General features: G+C 46.4%; 1 protein-coding gene across 1 annotated transcript in view; it reads left to right on the forward strand.

Moving 5' to 3' along the window:
- SYNPR (synaptoporin) overlaps window positions 1–10,155 on the forward strand; it is a 46,623-nt gene that overhangs the window by 26,521 nt on the left and 9,947 nt on the right. The window contains exon 3 of the mRNA XM_009329491.1: window positions 7,768–7,966. Within this exon, the coding sequence (XP_009327766.1) occupies window positions 7,768–7,966 (199 nt within the window). The remainder of the gene's footprint in view (window positions 1–7,767; window positions 7,967–10,155) is intronic.

Genomic DNA, 10,155 nt, shown 5'->3' on the forward strand with positions numbered 1-10,155 from the left:
AAGAGCTGTGAAAATATCTCGGGAGATAAATCTGGGTCTGGATGTAGGCTTGGAAGTGGGGTTGGGATCACCCACTCAGCTTTCTGAGTGCTCCCGGCGGCGCGTGTTCTATAATGAGCCGTTTTATTTCCTTTTTGGTGCTACGGTGGAGTACTAGGGTTTGCATTACTGTTACGTGCACAGTCTGGGGAGGTTCATTGCTATGGCTGGCACATGTCTGGGACATTTCTTCCTCCGGGAGTGTGATGAAGCTGTTGTGCAGGCTGTTTTCCAAGAGTTTTGTGAACACAATCACTGGGAACGGGTCCTGCAAGAGGGATCCCAAGCTGCAGGCGTGGCACCGGTGCCCTCTCCCCACCACCACTGGGGTTGTCCCTATTCCAGCGCTTTTAGACCCCATCCTCAGAAGGGTTTTGTAGCCTCCCTTCCTGGAGACCTGAGCACCTCAGAGCATCTCTGACTTGCTATGGAGAAGAGATGTGAGGTGGAGAGGGATGGAGCAGAGGACGTGCGTGTTGCGATGCTCTGGGTAGGCATCGCGGCGTGCCCGCTCCGAGCTGCCGGCGCTGGAGGAATTACCACCTCTCCCAGCGCAGCGCACGCAATGTGGTATGTTGAGACAGCAACTGTGGCTGACAGCTTGTCCTGTTAAAAACAGTACTGTAGGAAAATAGTACTGGCCAAATGTTTGCACAACAGCTATGTGCGAGTAAGGGCTGGGAACCTGACAAGTTAAGAAATTGAAAATATGGGGCAGGGGGGGAATATTTTCCATTATTTTGACTGGACATAAACCAGAGGAGACTAGAGGTTGCCACAGCTTTTCCTGGTCAGCTTCGCAGCAGCGTCTTCTGGGTTTTTTTGGTGATGCTGCTCTGGACATGCGTTTGGATGGGTATAAGCCACTGAAGGCAGCTGTGACAAAGGGGAGATCTTTAGGATGTTCAAATGTCCAGGACAGGAGTTAGGAATTAATGTTTGCAAGATGAAGTATGTATCTGTGTGAAACTAGCGGTAGTGTTGAATAATTCTAGAGAGGTATGGGCTTTGGGATATTTTTTTGAAGAAATTGAGAGGTTTCATTGAGAGGACAGAAGTTCAAAGTGAAATACTTTCAAATACTCTTTGATCAGCAAACTGTATTCTTTCTCCCTCTAGAAAGCAAAGAAACAAAAGACCAAGCTTGGATTGCTGAGTCAGCTGGAGAATTTTGTTTTTGTTTCCTATCTATCTCCAGAGAAAAATTTTCGTAGGGATAGGTATGTGGTAGAAACTAATGTGCTGCTGCTCTGGAAGGGGAGGAGACCAAGGAGAGGAGGGTACTGAAGGCACCTTTGGATGTTGGGGAGTCTGGAACGAGTGTTGCTTTCTGGGGGCTGGTGGAGTGAGGTATGGAAAATTGCTGGGACAGTTACGAAATATCAATAAGCACCTCACAGTTTCGAATGGCTGTGGCATATGCAGGCAGCGCTGGGATGTGCATCATGGCAGATGGGCAGTGGGAAAGGTGGGGGATGAAAATGCTCGAGTAAATGGTAATTCTTCATCTTGGGAAAAGAGCTGTCAGAGAGCAGGCTTGGAGTAAGAAACAGTCTTGTTGCTGTTAGCAAAGGGGTGGAAAACTCTGGTTTTGCTAGAACATCACAGGTGCAAAAGGGTCAGGGAGCGGTCGCCTCCATGATACCTGCTGTCCCGCTGCTGGGCTAAGCCCATCGCATCCCCACACTGTTCAGGGCTCTATTAACATTTCAGCTATTGGACTTTGAAGGGCTGGAGAGAACTTCAGCATTAATGACTTAAAGCAGATGAAATGTGGTATTAACAGGCTGGCTGACTCAAAAAGAGACTGACTTCAACAGCTCGGGGATGCCTGGGTGCAAAGATTCAGATCCTACGGGAATTACTGGATAATGGTTATAATTAGCAAAAAATACGGACTGAGGGCAACTGCTTAGCAGTGGCTCCCTCTGCAAGAGTTTGTGGTGTATATGAGAGCTCATAGCGTGGCTTCATTGCTGCAGGGTTCCCCCCCTCAGGAGTCTGTTCTCGGAGAGCAGATCTGGGGGGAGGAGGAGAAAGCTGCAGAGCTCAGGTCCATCCACCCTCCCGAAGGCTGGAAGGAAGCCTGTTCCTTGCTGTGTGGGCAGCCTTTCAGATAGCCAGGATTTAGCACCGAGCATGAGGGGATGCCCAGTGCCCGGGGAAATGCTCTTTGCAGTGAGGAGCACTGTGTGCATTGCTTCCTCCTTGAGAACAGGCTGTGAAGAGTGTTGGAAGAGTTAACGGACCTCAATTTCACTAAAGAAAAGACCTTTCCTTCTCAGGCAGATTTCTACTTTCACCTGAGTGTTAAAGGTAACTTTTAAAGTGTTATTCATGCAGGTAATATCTCTAGGGAAGTCTTATGGGAATGATCAGCTCTGCTGTGAAGGGAAAGGCTCCCATTTATTAGTGTTCATCCACTAAACCTACAAAAAATCTGTATTTGGCACCTCGAGAAGGGGCATTTGCCCAGGGACTGGCTGGCTGGAGGTAACAGTGTGAAAGCACATCAGCATAGTCCTCTGAAACGAGGGAGCCGCAGTGTTTCCAGGGCTAACGAAAAGAAATGCCTTTGCTTCGTGTCCCAGAGAAAGGAAGACGAACCCCCTGTCACGTTCTTGTGCCTCGCCAGAGCAGTTTGACTTGCTAAGGGGCCCTGTGCATTTCAGCATTTCACTACTACATTTTGAAATTTCATTTTTCCCTCGTTTTGGAGATTATCAGCCAAGCTAAACATTTCACAACCGATTCCTCCATGAACGCTACCTGCAGTAACTAATTTCCAGAGGTGTATTTCTCTCATTGCTTTGCAGAGAGTAAATGCAATTGACAGTTTGACCAGAAGAAACAAGCGAGGGGGAAATAAAGCCCAATGAAAGGATAATGGATCTTTGGATTCTTGCAAGCACGTGCGTGGGTGTTGCAGATTTTGCTCAAGCGTGTCACAGACAGGTTGGGGGGGGGAGGGGTGGATTACAAGATGCTATTTTCAGAAAATAGGACAACCTTCCAAAACAGATAGCTTTTTTGCCTGTTTTTCCCCACGTCCTAGTAAAGGACTGGAGAAACACTAACCCCCATTGAGAATTTTTGGAGGCAGAACTTTATCTGTTGTTTATTAATTCAGGCACTGATCAAAGCCCAGGAGAGGAAATCCGTGCCGGTTCATCAATAATACTTGAGCGCGTACTTGCCGTTAATTGCATGTTCTGTTGGTTTCAAGTCTAAGCCCTGTGTGCATTGCTAAAGGGGGAGGTTTTGTGAGTCAGGCAAGATTAGATGACTCGGTGCATGCTCTCCTGCTTGGGCCTTTCTGTGTCTGCTGGTAGAGTGGGACATGGGACAAGACGGGACTTTGGGGCTGTTGGCTCTGACCATTTTTGTGCTCAAGGATCATCAGGTAGACTGGGCTGCTTGAAAAACAGAGGGGCTATAATTGAAAGCGAATTGTGGCTTGAATATTGTACTAGGGAAGTTCAGGAAGGGAAGGCAACTTCACATTTACATGGAGAGAGCAAAGCTTCTGCTCCCCCACGCACACGTAACAGCTGTGGCTTTGTTCTTCATGTCTGGCTCCATGTATTGTTTTCAGAGCAGGGGTAATTAGTGTCTGAAAATGTAACTGCTCTTCGCTATTGTGGAACAATGTAAAAATCCTTTTTTTTTCACTGTAAAACATTCCTGCCCTCTTTTGATCTTGTCAAGCTAGACAATACAGCTGTCTTGTCATCGTATTTCCCACGGCAACGGAAAGTTTGCCAAATGGTAGAAGAAACCTCAGAAGCCCTTAATTACTGTGACTTCATCAGTGAAACTTGACTGCCTTTGGTGGACTTGCTTCAGATTCAAGTGAATTTGAGGGAATTCAGACCTGGATGGCTTGGCAATGGTGGCTGTTGTTAGCAAACAGACCCAGCAGGTGAAGGGGATGGCGTCAGTAGCGATGAGCAGTGAGGCTGACCTTAGCGCCGCTCTGCTGAGCGGAGAGTGCTGAGTCGTCAGCTTTATTTCTGAATTAATAACAATACTTAGCACAATACAAGGCAAAAAGCACTGTCCAGCTCATTTTTGGAGGAACTTAGGGGGGAAAGGTTTTTCATTGCTTTTTTCCCTAATTAGGTAAATTTATTACTGAAGTGTTCCTTATTTGCATTGTCCATCGATCAGTGAAAATCACTTCTGCTAATGCAGCCCAACAGTATTGCTCAGATGTTAACAAAGCGCAAAGGGTCACTCTCAGGGCTCCTGATTTTGTTTAGGAAATGGAGAGGCAAAGGTGAAATGCAAGAGTGATGCTGGAGGTAGAAAAGCAGCAGAAGGGACACACTGGCCAAGGATGACTTGAAGAAAAAGGTGGGGTGTAAAGAATGAGAGATAAGAGAAGATGAAAGAAGAATAAGTCAGAGGAAGTAAGAGGCAGAACAGGTAGAATCACATCAAAAGTGGGAGGCAGAGGTAGAGGCAATTAACTTTTTGTGAGTCATCACCAAGCCATCCTGCCCCCAGAAGGGCTGACTCAGCAACATTGGTGGAAAAATCAGAGCTTTCTCTCCGAGATGCTATTCCAGATCAAAGAGGTTTCAATTAGTAACACTGGATTTTCTGTCACTGATCCTCCCTTGCTTTAAAGAAACTTTTCAAATGCATCTTGTGAAGTCAGCATCCACCCTAACCACGCCAGGGCTTCGCTCACTCACCACTCTTCCTTGCCACTGTCTCCTCTTCCCAGGTCTGAGTCATGGTCTGTTTTGGGGCCCTTTGCCCAACTGAGATCTCGGTTGTTTGGGCAGAGGTGAGGTGGCCACAAGAGGCACCAATTACTGCACATCCTCTTAGAAGCTAGGGAAATCTAAAAGAAAAGCAAGTGAATAAAAATAACTTGATGGAAGAAGGCTTCTGTGATCTGGTATCATGACACATGCTTGGCCACAAGAGCACTGCTGGGAAGATAAAAGTGAGATGTTAATATAATATATGAACACTTTTTTTTCTGGCTTATCATGATTCCGAACTAAGGTGCAGTCAGGAAAACAAGGAATAGAAAAGGAAAGTGGTCTCAGTTACTTTACCATGTTTCAGAAAGGCTGGTGGGTTGTCAGTGATTAGACTGCATGGGGCTGTGGTGCCTGAGGCCAGTCGGAGGTGCAGGGGTTGGGCAGCAACTCCTGGTCTAAATCTTGATAGCAACATTCCTTAAGTTATTTCATCACAGGAGTTTGAATTGCTACTTGCAACACCACGCGTTGCCCGATGTGCTATTTCAGGACTCCAGGGGAGAAAAGAAACAACCACCCTAAAGATGTGTTTTACACGATAAAATGCATGCAGAATTGCCTTCTTGTTCTATTTTTTTTCCCCAAAGCAATCAGATTGTATTTAACGTAGCTCAGCTTAGTTCCATAGTGCTTGTGAAAGCAATGTGAGGGCCAGAGCAAGTCTCTAAAGCCTATTTGCAGTGTGAGGTAGCAACATAAAACCGTGGAGCTCTCACCATCGCAGCAAAGCCTGGCTTTCCCATGAGGGGCTGGAGCCTTCTCGCTGTGCTCAGCTGGAAAAGCCGATACCGCACCCCGCAGCGGGGCCCTTAAAAAGCAGCTGCGGTACCTGAGTGTGGTCATTCAAACACAGCAAACGTGGTTAATTATTTAAGAACCAGAAAATGCTACTTAAGCATTTGGTGGTTTGGGGGGGACACACACACAACAAAAACCAAACAAATAATAAAAAAAAAAAAGCCCAACCTTGAACACCTTTGTGTTAAGTTGCAAAGTCTGGGCTGATCGGGGGACCCCAGGTCTGCCAGTGGATGGGAGCACAGGGTGGTCCCCAGCTCTGGCTCTGCACACCGTCACGGGTGTCCTCCCTGCCCCGGGCTGCAGCCCCATGGGCCGGGTGGAAGGTGAAACCTGGCTTGAACCCAGCCTGAAGCCCTGAAGATAGGACCTGAGGAGGACCATGGGCACAGTCTCTGGCTGCACAGCATTGCGTTCCCCTGGGGAAGGAGAGATGGGGTCAAGTTTCTTCCTGATCCAAAACTCCACAGAGGCTGCCACTGTTTTCAAGGGGTTTTGAATTGGATTCCCAGTTGCGTTGTGTCGATGCAGCACCCAAGCAGCTGTGCACAAGGAAAGCAGAGAAAGCTTTCTTTTCTGACCATGCAAATCATGCATTTCAAATCTTTCCATAATCCTAGTGATGGATAAAACAAAGCCACTTTCTCTCCAGGCTGCAGAATTGGCTTGACAGGCACTAGGAAATCTTCCTTCCCCGTTTCCCCCACCCCACCCCTTAGGAAAGAACAATAAGCCCTGACAAAAAGTGTGTGTGCACTGATGCCAGGAAGCTTTGAAACCATGTCAGGAGACTGTCTGATCATGAGCATTACAGTCTCTCTCGTGTTCAGTTTTCATCAGACTTTGCTGTGTTTGCGTAGGGGAGGCGAGTCAGACACTGCTCATCTCCGCAACCTAGGCAGACGCATTTCTTGTTTTCATCCCACCACTACTATAGCGACAGAAACTCAGGGAAGAAAATGCCTGAGGCAAATAACCGGCGTTATGCATCAACCGCTGATGAAAAGGTTCTGCCTACGTGTTCGGGTACATTTAGTTTGGACCAGGAAAAGCAAAAAGTCATGCAATCCTCCAATGTCCATTAATCCATCTCCTGTGATTTCTACTGTGGGTACTTTGTTTTCCTTTGGGGACCTAACTTTTTATTTAGTCATATATTCATGGCTGCTGCTGCTGTTGGCTCGCTGTTGCACACATTAATTGCCCTTGAGCAGAAGAATGTCTCCCAGAAGGCCTCATCCTTTCTCTGCACCAGATCATAACTTCTTTAATTGCTGCTGTTAACTTGCTGCTGGCTTCGTCCCCTCCGCTCTCCCTGTGCAGAGCAGAACAGCGTGATCCCGCACCAGGCCCATGTGCCCACTGATGCTAATCTGGGCCATGCAACAGGACCAGCCAAAGTACCCCCTCCAAGGATCCCCTTTCTCTTTCTGAATCGGAAATTAAAATTATTAGAGCGAAGAAGGGTCTGGCAGGAGCTGCCAGACAGAACCACAAATCTATTAGCTCGGTTGCTGATTGCAAACAGTGCATGAGTACGAGGTTAGGGCTTTGATTGCTTAAACCAGGGCATGTGGACTGTTTCTTTGACCCAAGTTGTGTATTTCTGCTGCAGCTTGGTTTTAAAAGCTTTTAATGTAGAGGCACTATATGGCTCACAGCCCCATGGGCTAACAGCCACAAGTAGCTGTGCACTAAGCTATTTTACATAAGGAAGTTGTGAGCTTCCAAACACGGGTATCCCATGGCCTTAATATAGAGGATAAGACTTGTTTTCTGCCACCTTGATTGTAAGAATGTGAGAATCAAATTGTTTCTCATATTATCCTTTTTCAGTTGTTGCCATGGCAAAGCCCCGGGGTGGGGGTGTTGTACCAAACTATTAGAACATCAACTTTTCTCTGAGATTGATTAAAAGACGTGTTCAGGTCCTCAGTCTCACCTAGACGCTCACATGGAAGTAACCTCACTTGTATGAGCAGCTCTGAAGAGCACGGCCCACAACACTACTTATAGGGCCAGTTATTCAAGCAGGGGATCGATGTGCATCAGGAATGAGATAGGGAGACAGAGCAAATGTATTTCTACCTTTATTCAGGTAACAGTTTCCTTTTTCTATACTTCACCTACTGCTCTTTGGGATGTTTTCCAGGTTGCATCAAGTGAATTTCGATGCTCCCACTTGTGAAGGCAAGCACAGAGAAAAGCTCTCCTTGATAGGTGACTTCTCCTCTTCGGCGGAGTTCTTCGTCACCATTGCAGTCTTCGCCTTCCTCTACTCTCTGGCTGCCACCGTGGTTTATATCTTCTTCCAGAACAAGTACCGTGAAAACAACAGAGGGCCTCTAATTGTAAGTGTGCATTTGCAGCATTTTCAGGCCTAGGTCTTAACCTCTTGCTTTTTTGGTGGTTGAGGCTGTGGCATGGTCTGGGAGATCCAAGTGGCCCGATGCCCGAAGTATCTCTGCATTCATCTGTTTCTATGTCTTAATGGTGATTTAAACTTTTAACATCAAGGGTAACAGAGACTGTATGCGGGTGTAGTCCCAATCTTGTATGTACTTGTGGGATTCCCCGCTTCTCTCCCACTGCCTGCAGCGATGATGTTCATACAAATAATGAACATGTAGCTGGGTGGTTGCAGGATTGGGGCCTGAGCTGTATGTTTGTGACAGCAGAGCTTCATCGGGGAGGGGAAAAAAGGGAAGAGGAGATCTTAGGTGTCATCCTAGCAGACAAATGAAACCATGCCCCTGACCAAAGCCTAGCCAGGGAGATTGCTTATTGCTAATTACTGCTAGGTTCAGCCAAATGATTTTGCTTTGGAGAATTATGTGGCTGGTTTTCCAGTATTACCCTGAGCACTCCCAGCACATTTGTGCCTCCACTGGTTTATGAGGCTCCTCACTTTCCAGTTATCATTCTATGCACCCATCAAGCTGTGGCTGTTCGTGCCTTTATTTTTCTTTTTACTGATTCCTGAAGGCTTGTGATAAAAAGCAAGTGCTGCTGTGCATTCGTTTTCTTATAAATCAAGACTGTAAAGCCAGAGAGAGCTATTTTGTTCTAGGTGTCCATTACCTGTTAGTGCGTCATGCCCTGGGATACACCCCTTGGTCTTGCTAGGCAGCTGTGTGCTGATCCTCCGCTGCGCTGAAGCTGGGTCAGGTCTCTGCATCTGCGGGCTGTAGGGTTGCCTCACACTCTCCCTTCCATGGGCAACCCTCTCCTCCATGACTGCAAGGATAAGGTTACACTAAGGCAGAGGAAATACTTCTCTGAAGTCTTGGTGTTAAGAGCAATTCAAAGGGAAGGTGGCAGGAGTTTGTGAGGACCGATGTAAGGAAAGAGTTAGTTCTGGCTTTAAGAAAAAGCTCACGTTTATGATTCACAGAAACCAGACATTTGGCTGAGACTTGTGCCTTAAATGACTGAAAGCCACCAATAAAGAGCATCAGAAAAATATAATAGAAAGGAAAATAAATCACTAGCGCAGAAAGGCTGTACCTGTTAAAGGAAATAACTACAGTAACGGTAAGCAAAAGATTAAACTGTAGGAAGGTAATCTTAGCAACATGGGCTTTTGAGGGAAAGATTCTCCTGCTGCAAGGAGATGGGAGTTGTTTTATTTAAGTTTGCATAATTCAAAACTGATTAATTGATGCAGAAGGAAAAATTCTCATTCCACATCAAAGGAAATGAATCCTCTTCATTTCAGGGTTGTTGGGAGGTTTCCTCTCTCCTTAGAATATGGTGAGTAAAGGAGGGGAAATCTTCACGGAGGAGAGGTAGAACAGGCAGGACAAAGAGGTCCCTAGAGAAACAGTAAATAAATAAAGTGCCTTGCTTCTGCTTGATTCAGTTGATATCCAGTAATACCTCATTTCAAACTGTCTCATCAAAGGATTAGTTGCTGAGATCTGCCATTTTAATTTTCTTGTGGAAAATAATTCTTTCTTCTGACCAACCACATTATCCTGTGTAGCAATAGAAAAAGGAAATAGAAAAAATAATACTACTATGTCAGATTGTGATGTGGCCGCTTGCCATTGTCCGGGACTTTCCTGATACAGCTGCTGCAAGTCATGTTTGTCACAGGATGCACGGTGCAATCCACTGCAGCATTAACGTGGCATTGATTTAATTTGTTCCGTGTAATGGATTGTAATTGAATCTACAGGTTAAATTTAACGGGTGTCTGTTACCAAAGCTGCTGTTTGCAATTTCCCAGTCTTTAAACCAAGCCTAAACGACCTTATTTGTTCAGAATATAAAGATGCTTCTGAGTGTGTCCTACAGCAAAAGCAGCTCCTGCTGGTGCGTGGTGTTGGGAAGTGGCTTAGGGTTGTGCTCAGCTTACACCTGCTCCAGCCACATGCTCCAGCATCTCCTCTGCACTGCCAGCTCCGTTGTGTTGGGTATTTTTAGAAAAAAGACCCTTTTTCACGTGGAGAACGTCCCTGCTGGTATCTGCCCAGTGCAATGATTGCAACATTACAGCCTGATTGGGACAGGGTGTGAGTCCTGCTGTGCAGTGGAA

Source organism: Pygoscelis adeliae, unplaced genomic scaffold (assembly GCF_000699105.1).
Source record: "Pygoscelis adeliae isolate BGI_AS28 unplaced genomic scaffold, ASM69910v1 Scaffold148, whole genome shotgun sequence".
Lineage (NCBI taxonomy): Eukaryota > Metazoa > Chordata > Aves > Sphenisciformes > Spheniscidae > Pygoscelis > Pygoscelis adeliae.